At 39.9% G+C, this 19,991-nt stretch overlaps 1 protein-coding gene across 2 annotated transcripts in view; it reads left to right on the top strand.

Moving 5' to 3' along the window:
- Nucleotides 1-19,991, top strand: part of ELMO1 (engulfment and cell motility 1) — a 553,192-nt gene that overhangs the window by 195,578 nt on the left and 337,623 nt on the right. For both annotated transcript variants that reach the window (XM_068549306.1, XM_068549305.1), the window contains exons 10-14: nucleotides 3,209-3,360; nucleotides 5,708-5,786; nucleotides 12,007-12,057; nucleotides 16,610-16,732; nucleotides 18,160-18,291. In XM_068549306.1, the coding sequence (XP_068405407.1) occupies nucleotides 3,209-3,360; nucleotides 5,708-5,786; nucleotides 12,007-12,057; nucleotides 16,610-16,732; nucleotides 18,160-18,291 (537 nt within the window). The remainder of the gene's footprint in view (nucleotides 1-3,208; nucleotides 3,361-5,707; nucleotides 5,787-12,006; nucleotides 12,058-16,609; nucleotides 16,733-18,159; nucleotides 18,292-19,991) is intronic.

The raw sequence follows: 19,991 nt of genomic DNA, 5'->3' as shown, positions 1-19,991 counted from the left end.
TGAGTGGAAGCATGTGGAGGTAATATATATAATTACTGTTAGCTCCTCCTACCTCTTTTTCCCTTTGATACAGACCTACTTTCAAGAAGCTGTACTTTGATTGATTTAGGCCGGCTCACCTGTGTTGACCAAAAGTACAGAAATGGAGCTGGGAAAAATTTAAAGGCAAAGGAAGTCATTATTGACTTTTGGGAAGATAAGGGAAATTAAAATTTAACCAGACAATCTTTAACCTTCTATAGCTATACTACGATCTGTAGTTTTTAAACTAGACATAGAAAATAACATTTATACAGTCACAAATTTGTCCATGCACCAATAAGGAGCCTGTCTACAGTCATCATGTTTGCTCGATCAGCCCTGATGCCTTGGTTATTAGTACTCATTTGTTGACAATATTGGGTCATTTAGATGTCTAGTTAAAACTATTGACAAATAAGGCAAAAGATAGAAGTTAGTTTCAGAAAACGACTAGTATCTCCTACAGAATTGTGCATAGGACTCTAATGAGTTGTGTGCCTGCTCTCTGCCAGCTTAGTGTGTTACACAAAATTTTGTACCCTGCTTCAGGATTGCTGAAGTGATGGGATCTGTGTGTCAAGGAAGAGCTGAAGTGATGGAAAAGATTAACTTTAAACAATACTTTGAGGAAGGTAACAGATTAGTTTCATGAGAGAGAAATATATAAAAATGGCAAATGGAAATGGAATATATATGTGGGGTACAATGTCTGAATGAAAGCAAAGGCCATAGCCTGTTTTACCATCATTGTATAAGCCTGTTGGGAGCAGGTGAGAGTTAATAATTTGCAGAGAACTTTAAAACCCATTATAAGAAAGTGTGCTTCATACCAGGAAAACACTGAGAGTTTTGACTGAGTATTTCAAGAAAGGAAATACTGTCACAGGATATTTATGGAAGTAAAGGGTAAATTTGTATTAGAGGGAAATCTTGAATATAGAGGAAACTGAAGAAGATGCTGTCTTAGTAACCCAGGAACGAGTTGGACCGTGGGCCAGTGTTGTGTATATACAACTGAACGTGTATCAGAGGGGAGACGTTGCAAATGTGTCCATGGAAACAGAAAGTAGGGAACTAAGACTGTTAATCACTAATGATTATGGCAAACTTCAAGAAAGGTGATACTTGAGAAGGCAGGAATAAGAAGTCAATGAGATTGATTTTTAGCCCATTTAATTTTAGGCTTTGTTGGAATGTCTAAGTGGAGGTATACTTTTGGATGCCAAGAATAAGCATGTAACATACTTCATAGTAAATGACTTTTTAATCTGTCTGTCTGTGCTAGATTATAAAGTCCTTGAAGTTAAAAATCATGTGTGTTTGCTCATCTCTTGATTTCCAGATCCTAGGTCAGTGCCAGCCTGTTTCATAGCATATGGTCAATACATATTACTTGAATGAATGCAAAGAAGGGATGAAGGCTAGCGGGTGGGGGAGGGAGGTTGACCATCAGCTCTCAGCTGGAGGATTCTCCATGGAGTCTTAAAGGTACATCCAAATTTACTAAATGGAGACAAGAAAAGGAGCATGGAAGGAGAATAGAATTAGTGCAGAGAAATCAGAGTTATTGTCAATGCACTTCTTTGTGAGTTCTTCAGTTTTCTAATAAGTGCCAAGAATTATACTGGGACAATGAAAAATGGTTGGGGTGGTGCTGGTGGGGAAGTCAAAGAATTTATATTCTATTTAGAAGAGATCTAAGTTAGGTGTTAAACCATGAGCATGGTATGAGGGTCATTGGATTTTTGGGGAGAGAAAGTTGGCCTTAGAGAAGGAAAGGTGGCATGATAGATATCATAGGGGAGCTGACCCAGACTATGAGGATTAAGGCGAGGGCTTGGCAGGGACAGTAAACACATTAGAGAAGTTTACTAGCTGTGAAAGGAGCTAAAGCAGTCTTTTGAGAATCTTAAAGTTCTCATACTCTTCCTGTAGTCTGTATTATAAAATAATAGCTTTTTGGAATATAAAATCATCATGTTACTTTATTTCTCCACGTCATTTATTTTTCACCCCCTGAGATCCAGGTGTATCTGGAGGCACAGAGGGTGTTGATATCTGTACCCCTCACCCCTACTTTCACTGGGGAGTCATTGGGCTAAAAACAGTTGGGCTGGTAACTGTCAGTTGTCATGGTCCTTTTGCATTTTATCTTGTACAATGATGGAGAGAGGATGAGGAGAAGGGGACAGTGGGACAGCAGAAAGGGAGAAATTAGTTTTGATGGGGGGGGAGCAGTAAGTGTCAATTTGTCATGGAACCAAATTATTTAGCTTTTAAGAAAGCAGTCATTATGATGATATAGCATTTTAGTGTGAGTCGTCAACAGACAGTAGTAACTTTTAATGAGACCTCTAAAATAAAACCTTCATGATACCCATGTGTTTGGGTTACTGTGATCCATTATTCTAACCCTTATTTTACTTCCCTCTTACATTGTGATTTATTATGTTTGAGGCTTTAGTGATTCATTCCTTAGGGAATGTATTTTAGAGCTTAAACGACTATTTTAACTTTTAACACTTCTAATTTAAATGTTTTCCTGTTTGCTAAATTTGAGAGAGATGAGAAGAATTTATTTTAACCATAAGAAATTGGAAGAATGGGGGAAAGAGTGTTTCATTGAGTGTTTCACTGAATAAAAAGGAGAGTAGCCAGTGAGTGAAAAGTTGCCAGTTGCATTGTGTTGACAAATGTGATTTGTGTGAGTCCCTTAAGAATGTAACAGGAGCATAATAAAAACATAAAAGCCACGGATCATGTGGGTGAAGGAGTAGCTTGGAAGTGGAAGGGAATGGCTATTAATATATGTTGAAATTACTGTCTCAAAGAAACACAAGAGTTCTTACAGTATATGTGTTGAAATTGTCTGCCCCTGAAAGCTGAAACTCTGAAGAATCGTTCCAGAAACACCAGACAGAATAATTCTTTGAAGCTGTTTCCTTTTTAAGATTGCTTATTACTGAGTTAGAGAAATAGGATATAAATAGTGGTCTGTAATAAGCTGGTGAACAATCATTGTTGACTCCATGCGTTTCTGACTATTCTGCTGTAATAGTACTATTCCAGGTACTTTTCGTCCTCGGTGTCTGGTGTTTCTTAAACGAGCTCCCGATTTACTTGATTTGCTCCCTTCTCTACTTCTTTGCTCTGCTTACCATGAGTTGTGTCCCGCTTGGGTTTTCAGATAGCAAGTTTTGTCAACAAGTCAGCCATAGACGTCTCCATCCTGCAGCGGTCCTTGGCCATTCTGGAGTCCATGGTGCTCAACAGCCATGACCTCTACCAGAAGGTGGCGCAAGAGATCACTATTGGCCAACTCATTCCCCATCTTCAAGGGTAAGCAAGAGTGACTCCACCACAGTGGGAAGGGAAAATGCTTCAGGCGGACAACCACCAAAACCCCCTGGGAACGGTTTCATATTGGTTTGACTAATATACAGAAAAAGAATCTTGATTTGGTATATAATCAAACCATGTCCCATGCTTGTCCCCCATCACACTGACATGGCACAGTTACTTGCCCCTGGGTGCTCCCCTTGCCTACTCTTGTCACTGGTCTGCCCCCAGTGCCTTGGTAGGCACTCAGTTCTGATCAATGTTGGCAGATATCGGTAGAGTTTTACTTTTAATAAGACACAATAGGACAATTTGTTCTCTTAAGTTCTCAACAGTCTTTATCCTTAATCATATAAAATAGTGCTTTCTGTGATATAATGAGAATTTTCATACTTAATTAGGAATTTGTAAAGCCAGGCTTCTTTCTTAGGCTCCAGGTGATTACAATGACCTTTGATTGGTGTATTCTATAATATATGAATTTTTTAAGAGGCTTGAGCTATGAGACAGCTGCCCTAGCAGCCTTCGGTCTTTGGGGATCTCTCCTTCTCTCTATGCTTAGGTAACTAGTAAGGTTGCCTCTGATGATACAAGCCTGAGAAGGAATCCCTTGTACGATGCCACTTTATCAATTAAAGTATTTGGATTGCAGGTGGCAAGAAGCATCCTGAGCTAGGACAGGGAGTTTATTGAAAGGATACTGGCGCACTTTATAGAACTGAGGAATGACTTAAGTAGCTAAGCCTTGGGAAGGACAGAAACTATGGCCTCCTTGGAGTCCTCACAACAGGCCTTTTCTCTAGCGTACTGGCTGGCAGTCATGTGACTTGGCTCCCAGTAACTGCCGCCCCTGGTCTCTCAGGTCACACTGGCAAATTTTCAAGAAGAAACCTGATTGGCCTGTTTGGGTTGGGGGTGTAGGATGGGGATGCGAGGGAGTATTCAGTAGTTCTCAATATACCGAAAATGTTGACTGTGTTTATAATATAAACTACCAAAGTGCATTAGAGGTTTCCTTCATATGGAGGGGGGATGGTGCCTAGAATGTAAAATGTTAAGTCACACAGGCTATGGATTGCGGCCTCAGGGAAAATTAACACATGCTCTAAAATGATGATTTTGTGTGAAATCTCTCTGGAAATAATACCAGTTTCCCATGTCCCTGAATGTGAACTGTATCAACTTAAAAGTCTGTATCTTTTCTCTGAATCTCGAGGGCATCACTGTGCATTTATAGAGCGCTTTGCCAAGTGGAGAGTTTCTCATTTGCCAAGTACTGTACTAAAGATTTTATATGCATTACCTCATTTTATCCTAAAGGCAGCTCCTTGAAATAAGAGTGTTTTTACCCAGTGTTACAGATGAGGAAGCTGTGTAGGGACACCCCGTGGACTTGTCCAAGGCCACACAGCCAGCCTGTGGGGCACTGGGCTTAGAATTTCATCCTGCCAAAGTCTGTGTTCTAAGCTCTGCCTCTTCCTAAATTATCTCTAAGTACAGCCTATAGGCCTCTGCTCCTTAGCCTTGGGTCCTTCTTATTTACTATTTACCATGCAGCTAACATTAGATCTTGGCTTCATTTGAAATTTCCGATTTCATTCCTGTGAAAAGCAAATTTGTAAACATAAAAACCTATTCTTTTGTTATTTAAAAGTTTCTATTTGGTAGATAGCTAGTGGGAAGCAGCTGCATAGCACAGGGAGATCAGCTCCATGCTTTGTGACTACCTAGGGGTGGGATAGGGAGGGTGGGAGGGAGACACAAGAGGGAGGGGATATGGGGATATATGTATACATATAGCTGATTCATTTTGTTGTACAGCAGAAACTAACACAACATTGTAAAGCAATTATACTCCAGTAAAGATGTTAAATTTTAAAAAAAGTTTCTATTTGGGAAATAGATTTTTAGAATATGTAATATTATTGCCATGGAGACAAAACAGTTTCCTTTATCATAAGCCCAGGAATATAGGGATACCCAGGACTATTCCCAGGTATACTTCATGCATCAAACAGAAAATCACATACACACACACACATACACACATACATTCCCCTGGTCCATATTTTTGACTCTAATAGAGGAGAAGCGGAGAGAGGCAGCTGGCCACCTGTACGTCTGGGTGATCTCCACTGAGCGTGTTTTGTCTGGCTAGCAATAGTAATTGTCCCCTCGCTGTGTTTCCAGCCTCGTGATGGTCAAAATATTTTTTCAGTGCTGAATGTGTTTTCTAGGTCCTGGCTTTCTCTCTCACTATTTTGGGGGGAAATAATCATGAGCTTTATCATGGTCTAACTCAGGGGTAGCCTCTTCTGACTTTCTGTATGTCTGTGTGTCTTTACAGGACAGATCAAGAAATCCAAACCTATACCATTGCAGTGATTAATGCACTTTTCCTGAAGGCTCCTGATGAGAAGAGGCAGGTAAGTTGCACTTCTTTTGTCTTAAAGACGGTGCCCAGTTGTGCCGGCAACTTTTGGTGCAGAGAGAGCCTTCCCCTTCCCATCCCAGGAACTCCTGTGGGGCTCCTTGCTGCTCAGTGGTTTGCCTGGACAGCCTGGGATCATTCACAGATCCAGTGGGAACTAGGTGGAGATGGGCAAGCCCCTGTCTGATGAGGAAAGTTAGGAGTGTTCCAGCGGTAGAGCCCTTTCATCACATGAAACCCAACATAGAAGCCCAGAACAAAGAGATGAAATAAAGATGAAACTCTGCCTCTGTGGTGGATGCAGAGTTAGAAGCCCCTGTGATCTTCTGTCATTTCATTGGATACTCACTGGGTCCAGGGAGGGATTGTCCCCATTTGCCTGATGAGAAAATGTAGACCCTGAGAGTTGTCATGCTTTCCCCAGGGAGGCGTGAGATGGGAAGGTGAGAAGACAGGACAGGGAAGGTGAAAATTGCTGCAGGGGTTGAGATAACTGTTCATCTGTGAGAGGGGCTCTTTGCTTGGTGATATTTCTGCTTCTGTGTGTGGATGTGGCCAGGAGGACTGAGCAATTCATTTCCCCTCCTCTGTGCAAACAAGAGGAGGGAACCCCTGAAATGGACCTACGTGAAATCTACCCTTTGATATTGGTTCTTCTTCAACTAGGGAAAGGACGATTATAAAGTGGTTGTAGAAGTGGGTTTTTGCATGTCTTAGAATTTGGTTCACACCTCAGAATCCATTCCTGTTTTTTTTTCCATCAACATAACATACTTGTTACCTTGGTCACAATTTACTTCATTTACAAACTGGATGGAAATATGAGATTTTTCAACCTTTAGAAAGAGTACTGGGGAGCTTGATGACAGTTACCAATAAATTGTTTTAGAAGAATTTAGAAAGCTAGCATGCTACTGAACACTGTGTCAAGAATTTTATTTTTTTACTTTATTTTTTCGTTGCCAAGGATTTTAAATCTCAGTGGCTAAATGTGAAGGTTTCTGGTTTGTTTTCCATTTAGGATTGTTTGCTCATTCCTAGGGGCTATGTTTGCACAATAAGTAGAGTGGCGTTATAGTTTCCTGTGCTTTTGGTTTGGTGTTGGCTGGAGCCAGGAGGTGCCTGTCCTCCCCAAGCCTATGCTCCAGGCTGGATTTTTAAGGGTGGCTTTGCAGATCTTAGGTGGGATCATGGGTAGGGCTGCTCCTTATATATTTATATCTAAATACTGGGCTCATGATAATTCCCATCATCCCAGCAAATTGCCTGGGCATGTTCACAAGCCTGACATGGGCAGCACATACATAAGCCTGACATGGGCATTGAGAAGCTTGACCCTTCTACTGGCCAGGCCACTGAAGGCTGTTTGTAGAGTGGGGTCAAGAGCCAGGCCAGAACGCTGATTGGACCTCTTGAGACTGTCTTTTTTCCTGTGGCTGGATTAGAGGAAATGAAAGCTCATGCTCACCCCAAGTGCTACGATTTCACTTGGATCTCTGCATCTAGACACGAATAAGATGCATACACCTTGTATCTTTCTGTTACACTAAAACTACTGTTAATCTGTTGAATTGGAATTGAATGACCATGGAAAAGTAGGGAATTAGTTGCCAATCTATGCTGACTCCAGGACAATGATAACAAGGAAAACATAATGGGATACCATTATATTAGGAATACCATTAACATTAGGTTTGGATTCTGCTAATCAAATCCTTTTTTATTTTTGAAAAATTAGGCTCCATGAGACCGACATGGTACAGTTTGGCTGTATATTGCTATATTAATAATAAATCACAAAGCGTAGTCTAATAACATTAAACCATTTAAGAAAACAATTCAACTAAGAAAGATAGGGTGTATATCAACCAGCAGAAAATCCAAAGTATTATATGACTAATTTAGTCTTTGAAATAAAAATGATGATACTTGTCTATAGAAAATTAACTTGGACTTTATAAACTATGTTGAATTTAAGATGAATCAGTGATTATTGTTGGTCAAGAAAAGGAATATTTCGATTTTTAATTTTTAAAGTACATTTTAGTGAGTTAAGAGAGAGTTGGCTCAAAATTATTTCGAGTTCATAATGAAGAAAAGTTTATTTGTTGTTATTTTCTGAACATCAGTGGAGGCCTTTAAAGCAGAAGATAAGCTAGTTGGTGACATCTTGCTGTATATTATATATTGTTATTGGCTTATGTTTTGAAAGATTGCAAGGTCTGAATTGTTTTGGCAAATAGGAAAATTTCCCAAAGCCTGTCACCAATGATAATATTTGAGGGTTTGCCATGCACCATGCCATGTTCAGTGTCTTATGTCATTTCATTTAATTCTCATATCTATAGAAAGTCTTATTATTTCCATTTTATAAATGAGGAAATTGAGAGTCAAAGGAAGTAGAGAACTTGACCGATTGCTGAGCTGATAAGAGTCCAAGCTAGAATCCCAACCTCATTCTTGCTCTTATTTGCAAAGCATCCCACTGAATGCCGGTCAAGGAGACATCACCTGCAGAATGGCCTTGTATTTGCCTGGTAAAGAACTTACTGACACCTGAAAGACATCAAGCCCATTTTCTTACTCCAATCAGATTAAAACATAATTCTAAACACTTATTTACTGGATTTACAGGAATGTCCCTTTGTTTGTTTGTTTGTTTGTTTGTCTTTTTAAAGCTTTTGGACATTGGATAAATTCCACTTCAGTCAAAAAATTTTATTTATTTCAACATTTCTTTCCAACTTGGGCTCAAACACATTGGTAGGACTCTATTATCTGGATTTTCTTTATTTTTCAAAATGTTAATGAATTTAGAAGGATTTTAAATACCTATACCTTATTTCTGCTTTTACTGAAGAAAAATATGACTAAAGTCAGATCTTTTTACTTGGCAGGCACACCTGGGCGATATTTTTGTTTTGCATTCATTGAGTTGGCCTGCCTGAGAGAGCAGTGAACTTGGGCCTGGGGTATAACTGCATCCTCTGTGGATGGTCCCCTGTCAGCCTCCCTGGGAGGTGGGGGGTTGGGTCATGCTTTCCCCTGCCTCCCAGGTATTGGAGACTCTCCCTTTTCCTGCCCAAATAAAGGGAAGGGGTGCTTGTTTTGTGGGAGAGGGGATAGCTATTAGGTGGGCAAGTGGGTCCTTTTTCTTACAACTAGTTGCCATTATTTATTTTATTATTTTCATGGCAAAGAAGTTGGTCAGATCCCTTCCAAATTTCTCTACAAATATTTATGGTTTTGATAAGCATTATTTTAAAAAACCCCTTTATAGTTAAAAGATTTGATAGAAAAATCCGAAAATACAGATTCCAAAGGAAGAAATTTTAAAGAAACCTATAATTGCATTCCCAGAGAGGGAACCACTGCAACCACTCACACCTGTGGGACTGTCATGGTCCTACTTCCTGCTTTTTGTGCAAAGACTCTCCTGCAGACATCATTTTTTTCACTAGATATGATCATACTGCATGCACTGTTTTTTGGGTTTTTTTAACTGCTTTTAAAACTAAAGAAGATTTTGTGGACATCTTTCCCTGTCAGTATATCTATACAGGCAGACCTCGTTTTACTGCGTTTCGCTTTATTGTGCTTTGCAAATACTGTGTTATTTTACACGTTGAAAGTTTGTGGCAACCCTGCATCGACCAAGTCTACTGGCACCATTTTCCGACAGCATTTGCTCACATGGTGTCTCTGGTAATTCTTGCAAAATTTCAAGCCCTCCATCAGCAAAAAGATTATGAGTCTATGAAGGTTTAGATGATGTTATCATTTTTTAGCAATTAAGTATTTAAAATTAAGGTATGTACATTGTTTTCTTAGACAAAATGTATTGCATACTTAATAGACTACAGCATAGTGTAAACATAACTTTTATGTGCACTGGGAAACCAAAATATTAGTGTGACTCACTTGATTGTGGTATTTGCTGTATTGTGGTGGTCTGTAACCAAACTTGCAATATCTCTGAGGTATGCCTGTATCCATATCCATATTCATATCTATCTATATACTTTTATATCATCCTAATGGTATAAAATATTCTCCATAGATTTCTCAAGTTCACTCAAACCATTCCTTAATATTGGGCAAAAAAAAAATCCATGGTGTGGACAAGGATTTTTCTGTTTTCTCTCTGATCAAGTTCCTGTTCCTTTAGGAGGGTAGCGGGATGTTTTATGAAACATTCATTGCCTACTCTGTGCCAACCATTGTGCTGTGCTGGGAATGCAAAGATGAAAAGGACAGTCTCTGTGCCCTTGAGAAGACCACACTCTTATGCAGAAGATAAATATTGTAAACAGATCATTATAATAATTGCTCTAGTAGATGTTGGAAATACACTGTCCCTTCTAACTTATTTTAAAAATTGTTAAGTCGATAGGCTGACATAGGCACAGAGAATTTTTTTCTTTTCTTTTTGTTTGTGTGTCAATAAAGCAATAATTTCATTTTTATTAAAGAAAAGGAATTATAAAAGAACGTTGGGCCTTTTGTTTTCATCTGATCCAAGAAGAAAAAAATGGACCTTTCTGTTTTGATCAGGAAGAAAGCATGGCTTTCTGTGACCCATGGAAGGGCAGTTCCTTCTGGATTGCCATTTAACTTGTTTCCAATGGTGTCCTCATCCTTGCCTTCTTGTTTTCAAGAGGTTGGAAGAGGACTTAGTATTGGATTTTGTTTTTGTTGTCGTTGTTTTTTAAACATTTTTATTGGAGTATAGTTAATTTACAATGTTGTGTTACTTTCTGCTACACAGCAAAGTGAATCAGTTATATGTATACCTGTATCCACTCTTTTTTTACATTCTTTTCCCATATAGGTCATTACAGAGTATTGAGTAGAGTTTCCTGTTCTATACAGTAGGTCCTTATTAGTTATCTATTTTATGTATAGTAGTATAGTATCGGATTTTGACTTTGATGCCATCTAGCCCTTTTAGATCACCTTAGCGTATTTGTGTGCTTTTCTCTTCAATGCAGCGGGTCAGCAGGGGTGTTAAAATTAAGCTGTAACGTCTAACAGAGTGCTCTGAATTTCCATTCCTTCTTCTCTCCTGCTGGCTTTCCTTTCTGTGGTGGCGATGGCCGTTAGGTTGGTGTAGAGAGCAGTGTTGACATCCTTGATTGTCCTCTGACTGTAAGTCCCCATGTTCCCTTTGTCAGCACAAAGTGGGCCTTGCATTCCCATTCTGCCCCTGTCCAGCCCTGCCTGTGTGCCCCCTCGTACTTCCTCCCTGTGTTCTGAGTTCTCCTTGCTATCTCCAAGTTTATTTTGACCTTGATCGAATTCATGGTTGTGTTTTTAAATCATAGCTTAGTTTCTTCTCTACTCATTAAGAGTAGTGACACTAAAAATACCGCCTCCCCCCCCACCAGAAAACAACATTCAAGTGACTTCCTGAATATGAGCAGTATTTTTCCTTTGGGATGTTTGTACCAAGATTATGTTCAACTATTTCATTTCCCCTTAGTATCTGTTTGACAATATTCAGAAAGGGCATCTGTGAATCATTTCATTTAATAAAATCACCTGCAAATCCTCTATGCCAGTCAGGCAGGCCAAAGCACAAAGCACAGCCTGCAGAATTGAGGCCCAGGAATGCTGAGTGCGGCCCCTAGGGCTTTGCATCTGCCCAGATGTTTGTCCTTTGCTAAAACTTCACTCAGTTCATTTGCATAGACTATTAAGCCCTGGGGTATGTACTACTCACTCTTTGGTTTTGCACAGATTAAGATGAAATGGCTTTTAGAAGTCTTAGACCTTTAAAGTGATGGCTCTCTAGTATTGGAATCTCCTCTGTGCAGGCGTTTTGTTGCCTTGTAGTGAAAGCTCTGCACATATACAGTCTAATAAAAGCTGATGAGCCATTCCAGTGGGGAGCCATTGCTTTCATTTGGAGTGTTTGATTTTTATTCAGCACTTACCTTTTCCTGTAAGGAAGAAATTCCCAAGAAAACAAAGAAAAAAAAAAAAGAAATTTGCAGGTGCCAGATTTCCTTCCTTTGCTGTTGGCTACTGCTTTGTTATCTAAACAACATTCAAAAAGTAATTCGAATACTACTGTCCACTTGAGTCCTTTCTTTGGTAAGAAATACTGCTGATATCCAGTTTTGAAGCACGCCCCAGGATAAAGTCATCTGGGGCTATGTGGAAATGTATCTTTCTAACCAAAGCTTTTCTGTCCGTGTGTTTTTCTTCCACAGGAGATGGCGAATATTTTGGCTCAGAAGCAACTGCGTTCCATCATCTTAACAGTGAGTACCTATGTGCTGTGACCACCTTGTTGGGAAGGAATGGTCTGGTGTATTTATTCATCTCCTCTTTTGGCTTGGTTTTGTGATTTGTTCTGTGACTTGCTTCTGTGGTGAAGCAGTAGTAACTAGAAAGGAGGAAAAAGTGTGCTTTTGGAAATGGAATAAACAAAGCTTTCCCACAGGAATGGCCTCATGATTGGAGGGAGAGCATCTCTGGAACTGCTCTAGAGAGAAACGCATTCTGGCAGGAAGGGTTGGAAATCTCTCTCGGTGGGGCAGGTTTATTATACTCACTGTAGCTTTAGCTTTGCGTTTAAGGAAATCAGGGGCTCCCTGACTTTAAAAATTCCACCAGTATGAGCTTATACTATTTTTAGTGAGGAAACTAGCTGGAAACATATCAGACTCTGAGAGAAGTCCTGAAATTTCGACCATCATTTTCCTGGGCCCCTTTCCTAGAGAAAGGCAGGAAAGACAGACATGAAACCCACTCATTAACTGTGATGCGAAAAAGACCTGAAACCTCAGTGGAAAAGAAGCTCTACATGTTATGTTGTGAATGTTTAGAAATAAATCAAATAGCAAGATTTCCTGAGGCCTTATCTGCTACTTGACTTTTAACCAAAGGCTGAAAGAAGCATGTGTGATTGATTCTTCTGCTTACCAAAAAAAAAGTGCTCGTGTAACTCTGAAAAGGAGTTCTGCAAGCTTACAGTTACATACACACACACACACACACACACACACACACACACACACATTCCAATACAATGAGGCCTTTAAAAATTAAAAACCTTATGAGGGCAAAGAAAATAAATATTCTAGAACCCAAAGCCAATAATAATGACTACAATTTGTCATCAAGTTTCATGTTAAACTTCCTGGCTGTTAAGGATAAAGAGAAACCATATGAGTGTAATTTTCACTGTTTGATAAAAGAGGTACCCCAGTTCTTCGGGGGATGACATATTTTGCCCCCTGGAATTGGAATCTGAAACGGGTATTATTAGAACATTCTAATAGATTCTTGGTCCAAGAATGGCTTTTTAGAAATCACAGAGGGATTCATAATACGGTTATTTTTTATACTGGCTCTCAATAAAGGTGGAAGCAGTGATTTTATTTATTTATTTATTTATTTTTGGCTGCACTGGGTCTTTGTTGCGGTGTCTGGGCTTCTCATTGTGGTGGCTTCTCTTGTTGCGGAGCACAGGCTCTAGGCATGTGGGCTTCAGTAGTTGCAGCACGCGGGCTCAGTAGTTGTGGCTCGTGGGCGGGCTCTAGAGCGCAGGCTCAGTAGTTGTGGTGTATGGGCTTTGTTGTTCCATGGCATGTGGGATCTTCCCAGACCAGGGCTCGAACCCATGTCCCCTGCATTGGCAGGCAGATTCTTAACCACTACGCCACCAGAGAAGCCCCCTGAAGCAGTGATTTTTTTTTTTTTAAAACATCTTTATTGGAATATAATTGCTTTACAATGGTGTGTTAGTTTCTGCTCTATAACAAAGTGAATCAGTCATACATATACATATGTTTCCACATCTCCTCCCTCCTGCATCTCCCTCCCTGCCACCCTCCCCATCCCACCCCCCCAGGCGGTCACAAAGCACAGAGCTGATCTCCCTGCGCTATGCAGTTGCTTCCCACTAGCTATTTTACATTTGGTAGTGTATATATGTCCATGCCACTCTCTCACTTTGTCACATCTTACCCTTCCCCCTCCCCAAATCCTCAAGTCCATTCTCTAGTAGGTCTGTGTCTTTATTCCCATCCTGCCACTAGGTTCTTCATGACCTTTTTTTTTTTTTATCCCTTAGATTCCATATATATATGTTAGCATACTGTATTTGTTTTTCTCTTTCTGACTTACTTCACTCTGTATGACAGACTCTAACTCCATCCACCTCACTACAAATAACTCCATTTCGTTTCTTTTTATGGCTGAGTAATATTCCATTGTATATATGTGCCACATCTTCTTTATCCATTCATCCGATGATGGACACTTAGGTTGCTTCCATGTTCTGGCTACTGTAAATAGAGCTGCAATGAACATTGTGGTACATGACTCTTTTTGAGTTATGGTTTTCTCAGGGTATATGCCCAGTAGTGGGATTGCTGGGTCGTATGGTAGTTCTATTTTTAGTTTTTTAAGGAACCTCCATACTGTTCTCCATAGTGGCTGTATCAATTTACATTCCCACCAACAGTGCAAGAGTGTTCCCTTTTCTCCACACCCTCTCCAGCATTTATTGTTTCTAGATTTTTTGATGATGGCCATTCTGACCGGTGTGAGATGATATCTCATTGTAGTTTTGATTTGCATTTCTCTAATGATTAATGATGTTGAGCATTCTTTCATGTGTCTGTTGGCAATCTGTATATCTTCTTTGGAGAAATGTCTATTTAGGTCTTCTGCCCATTTTTGGATTGGGTTGTTTGTTTTTTTGTTATTGAGCTGCATGAGCTGCTTGTAAATCTTGGAGATTAATCCTTTGTCAGTTGCTTCATTTGCAAATATTTTCTCCCATTCTGATGGTTGTCTTTTGGTCTTGTTTATGGTTTCCTTTGCTGTGCAAAAGCTTTGAAGTTTCATTAGGTCCCATTTGTTTATTTTTGTTTTTATTTCCATTTCTCTAGGAGCTGGGTCAAAAAGGATCTTGCTGTGATTTATGTCATACAGTGTTCTGCCTATGTTTTCCTCTAAGAGTTTGATAGTGTCTGGCCTTACGTTTAGGTCTTTAATCCATTTTGAGTTTATTTTTGTGCATGGTGTTAGGGAGTGTTCTAATTTCATACTTTTACACGTACCTGTCCAGTTTTCCCAGCACCACTTATTGAAGAGGCTGTCTTTTCTCCACTGTATATGCTTGCCTCCTTTATCAAAGATAAGGTGACCATATGTGCGTGGGTTTATCTCTGGGCTTTCTATCCTGTTCCATTGATCTATGTTTCTGCTTTTGTGCCAGTACCATGCTGTCTTGATTAGTGTAGCTTTGTAGTATAGTCTGAAGTCAGGGAGCCTGATTCCTCCAGCTCCATTTTTCGTTCTCAAGATTGTGAAGCAGTGATTTTAAAGCGTAGTGCAGTGAAGGTGTTTGTGCAGGGGAGGAGAGTGGGGAGATGAAGGAGTAGAAACTTGGAATTAAGGTCTTAGCCTGTTGTTGGTATCGCCTTGGTAAGGCAGTTGGAGTTAGAATACCCAGAGATGGGGTGGGTGGAATGACTGTAACCATCATGTCTCAAAGATCAGTTTGTTTCAGTGGGACTTTTTATATGAGATTTTGATGGCTGGAAGTTCAAGGTTGGTATTCTCTGGCAATAACTTGGAGTGCAGATACTTCTGAGTTGCTAATAAAATAGATACCCACATGCTCTAGTACCCATACACTTTGGATACTCAACATATACTATGAATTAACATTCTATTGGGAAGATTGGAAGATATGAAGTTTGATTCTCCCCCCATCCCATTGCCTGGCTTCCCACCCCCCAACCTCCATAATTTTGGTTCAGCCACTTCCTTCTATTCCTCATTCTTCACCCCACCCCTCCTTCTTCAATTGCTTATTTTGACATGGTGCTCAGAGCCGGCTGAGGAGTCCAGGTGCACGTCAGGTTGGGGGGCACCCAGAGAAAGTTCTTTGAGACAGCAAGATGTGGTTGGGTCTGGCACGTTCAAAATAACTCATTTGAATGGGTGTTTCACCACTTTGACTGGTTGGTTGGCAGTTTTAAGGCACAACGGTGGTCTCTGACAAATCAGATGTATATTAGACCCAAATGCTGCATCCCATTTCAACCCCAACCCTGGTGTGGGCGAAGGCCCCCATATCTGTCTCCTGCCACTCCTTTTATATTTGTTCCATTTTGGTTCTGTTTCAAAGGGGAAGGGTCATTTTTTTAAAAAAAATTTCATTGTTAACAGGTGAGTAAAAAGTAATATACATAAATTCACTCACTGCATTGTGGTGACAGTAGTTACTGTACAGTTTCCATGGTGAATTAACTACAAACCTGATAGGTACTTTGCTTTTGTGTGATGCTTCTAAAACTTTTCCCCGTTGAGAAGTGGGATCACTTGTCAGTGACAGTTGCAGGGTTAAGATGATGGCAAAATTGCTTACAATACATATGCACCATTTATTTCTCTACTGCAGGCAAGCAATGCTTCTGTTGTAGAAATCCACAGTTTTTCTCAAGGTGCTCTCATTTCAGGCACACCTTCTCTTGATTTATATGGATGTAATCACCACCGAATTTCCACTTCCTTCCCCACCTCCACTCTTCACTGCACACAGTAGGTCTTTTCTCCACTTCTGGCCTAAAGATCAGGAACCTTACTGGGCCCTGAGATGTAAAGGAATGCTCCAGGGTCACCCGTGTGCTCATCTTTCTCCTGAAGGGCGGTTCCACCCACTTACATCCCCCTTGCTTCCAAATAAGGACTTCTGAGGTTCTGCTTGGCATCATGATGGGGGGTAACTTAGGTTATTTGCTTTTTCTTTCTTCCTTTGTTTAAAAAAATTTCACTTGTGAACCATCTCCCTAGCATGTCATCCGAGCTCAGCGGGCCATCAACAATGAAATGGCACACCAGCTGTACGTGCTGCAGGTGCTAACCTTTAACCTTTTGGAAGACAGGATGATGACCAAGATGGATCCCCAGGACCAGGTGAGTGCTCGTTAGACAACGGTAAAAGCACATGTGGGAAAGAGTGTCATTAAAAGTCTTTTCTTGGGCTACTTGGAAACCAGGAGGTCTTAGATGATGATAATATTATTTTATTATCATCTCAGGACTTAGGGGAATGGATTTAAAATTTAGGTGAATCTAGGATCAGAGAATAAAATAAATGAATTATTTCATTATGCATCAAACACATGCATATTCTTTCTTTATTGGGTAAGAAAGCTTGACGTCACATGGCTGCAGACGTTGGCCCTTAGCCCCAATACCTTCAACGGCGATAGCTTTGGAGTCAAGTTCCCAGAACACATAGCCACTTGGTAGCTCTGTGTGAGATTGATTCTGCAGGCTGAAGGAGTAATTTCCATTCTCCAGTGATCAGTGCCACGGGTGGAGGTCCCAGGTTACATCCGATTTCTGGGCTTACATCTTTGTCAGTTGTCTCTTTGCTATAATTCTCTCTAGGTCTCTGGTTGTTGTGCATGAAAAGTTAAGTCTCGATCCAAAACGCTTTGGGGGAACTTTACTATGTGAGGACAGAGTGAGAGGAAACAGCTGGGAGCCCTGCTGTAGCACATTTTCAACTTAAATAGCGCTGCAGCTTTGGAAAGGAAAACACTCATTATTGGCACGTGAGGGTCTGATCTCTAGCAGATGTGGATGCACATGCAAAGTGTGTAACCACTGCAGCACTTCATTCATGGCGTGAGGCCATGAGATTAGGAATGATGGAGAGGTTTTGAGCAGCTGTCTAACATGCCCCACGCTTTTGGCAAGACCAAGTGCGATCACCCAGAGAGATGCGACAGTCTTACTACTTCTAGTACGAAACGCAATGTGTCTTAAGGTGAAACAGCCCTCCCTGCTTGGAAACCACCTCCTTTTATCTAAAAGATATATTTTTTCTTATTGTGGTTAAATATGCCTCACAGAAAATTTACCGTTTTAACCATTTTTAAGGTTTGTTTCTATGAAGTCACTTCTCAGTGGAGTTAGGGATCCCTTGTCACTTACATATTGTTCATAAACCTTACGTGCCTCTTGCTTTATTTCTGACAGTACAGGACTCCCAGGTCCTCTAATTTTTTTTTTTTTTTTCCCAATCACAAGCCTTCCATCATATTTGGGGCTCTCATTTAGAACTTCACGAGGCAATTGATATCAGTGCTCCAAGTGGCTTGGCTGTGAGGGTAATTGTGGAATAAAGCCAGGGCCTACCAGCAGGGAGAGTGGCAGGAGAAAAAGAAGTATACAGAGCTGTAACTTAGGACATTGGTTGCCTTTTATCTGTTTTTCCTTTGCCTGTATGCAGTGATTCATTTAGACCCTGGGGAACGAGGGAGTAGATGTAACGTCACACAGTGAAGGCAGCTCTCTCTCCCCCTCCCATTTTTTCTCCCTAACCCCTTCAGGCTCAGCGGGACATCATATTTGAACTTCGAAGAATTGCTTTTGATGCAGAGTCTGAACCAAATAACAGCAGCGGCAGCATGGAGAAGCGCAAGTCCATGTACACCCGGGATTATAAAAAACTTGGCTTCATTGTAAGTAAGCCATCTCCAGTAAGCTCTCCTTCCAGCATCCTGGGGCCTGACCTCAGCCACATAACTGATGTCTCCTCCAAGCGTGTGGTCCTCTTGTGCCTTACAGAATAGTTTCCACATTTTCCAGATGTTTAGCTGGTTTAAACAAGATCACATGAAAATCTCTTCTGGCTGCAGTGAAATGGAATAACTTGCACAAGTGTGACTAATACTGAGTTTGTTTATTCAGTTCTCATTAAGTGTAACCAAGAGTGGTTAGCCCGGAAAGCATCTAGACTTCATTAAATCTACTTCACAAGAGGCTTAAGGTTCTATTTGAATTAAATGGGTGATGGCAACTGTGGGATGGATCTTATTATTGGGCTAGTGATTGGATTATTCACCTACATCGATTTCATATCAAAATCAAATTGAGTCTCCTGAAATTTAATCACGATTTGATTTATGCAATTTATATTTTCCTAAAAGTTTTGTCTTGCTATGGATGCTGATAAGATATCTCCTAGATTTTCTTTTTATTCAGTTTGCAAATCAGAACACAGCTTGTCCTGAATATCAACTGTTGTTTTTGTTTCTACTTCTGGTCTATTCTTGCTTTTATCACCATCACATTTCTATATGACCTTTGGCTAATTAATCTCAAATTCTGCAGGTGTAAACTTGGGTTTCTTTTTTACCTCCTTCATAAGCATCATAAATGAGATTTCTGGCTTCAGTGATTAGAAATCACCAGGCATTATTTTTTTATTTTTATTTTTTCACACACACACATTGTATTTTATTTTTACAAGAGATAAATAAACTGGCACCAAGCATTGTAAATGGATGACCACAACAAAAGCAACAATGATTGCAATTACCAAACACGAAACACACTCATATTGACATTCAGTCCAGTAATCCTCCACTGTAACAGCTCCTTTACTTTGCAGTGAAAATTGATTTGTATATTTTTTGCCTCTGAGTCCTTGTGGGATTTTTTTTTTTTTAATGCAAACAGAAAGTCACAAAAATTATAATCATCCTCATCGGTTCACTCAGTCCCATGTGATTAATGTTTTTTTATCTTGATCTTTTGTTAGCACTTTTATGAATTCATCAGTTTTCCATTAGAGTTCTGAAAATGCTTGTTCATTCAGTTCAACAGTATAGTCAGTTACCAGAAACCTGTACTTGTCAGAGTCTTTTCCATGAATCCCTTGAAGATGAAAATCTTTTATAGCAACATTTTTGCAAAAGCATCAGAGTACACCCAGAACTGTCTGTAAATGACAAAAGACTTAAAAATGACCACGGTTAAAGATTTGATGAAAGTTCATAATAATACAGTTGACAAGGAAATTTAGTTATTTCTGAGATATACATTTAAAGTAATGACTAGAATTATGACTTATAACATTATACCAGAACATATAAGATTTTTAGAAATTTCATGTAATGTCTGAAACATTTATATTAACAAATTTCCATACAAATAACCCAAAGAAAGTTTAGTATTAGTTGTTTTTGTTTGTTTGTTTTTTTATACTGCAGGTTCTTATTAGTCATCAATTTTATACACATCAGTGTATACATGTCAATCCCAATCATCCAATTCAGCACACAACCATCCCCACCCCACCGTGGTTTTTCCCCCTTGGTGTCCATACGTTTGTTCTCTACATCTGTGTCTCAACTTCTGCCCTGCAAACCGTTTCATC

The sequence above is a fragment of the Eschrichtius robustus genome, chromosome 8, assembly GCF_028021215.1.
Source record: "Eschrichtius robustus isolate mEscRob2 chromosome 8, mEscRob2.pri, whole genome shotgun sequence".
Lineage (NCBI taxonomy): Eukaryota > Metazoa > Chordata > Mammalia > Artiodactyla > Eschrichtiidae > Eschrichtius > Eschrichtius robustus.
Note: the sequence above shows the minus strand (reverse complement) of the source record. Positions and strands in the feature narration are given on the sequence as shown.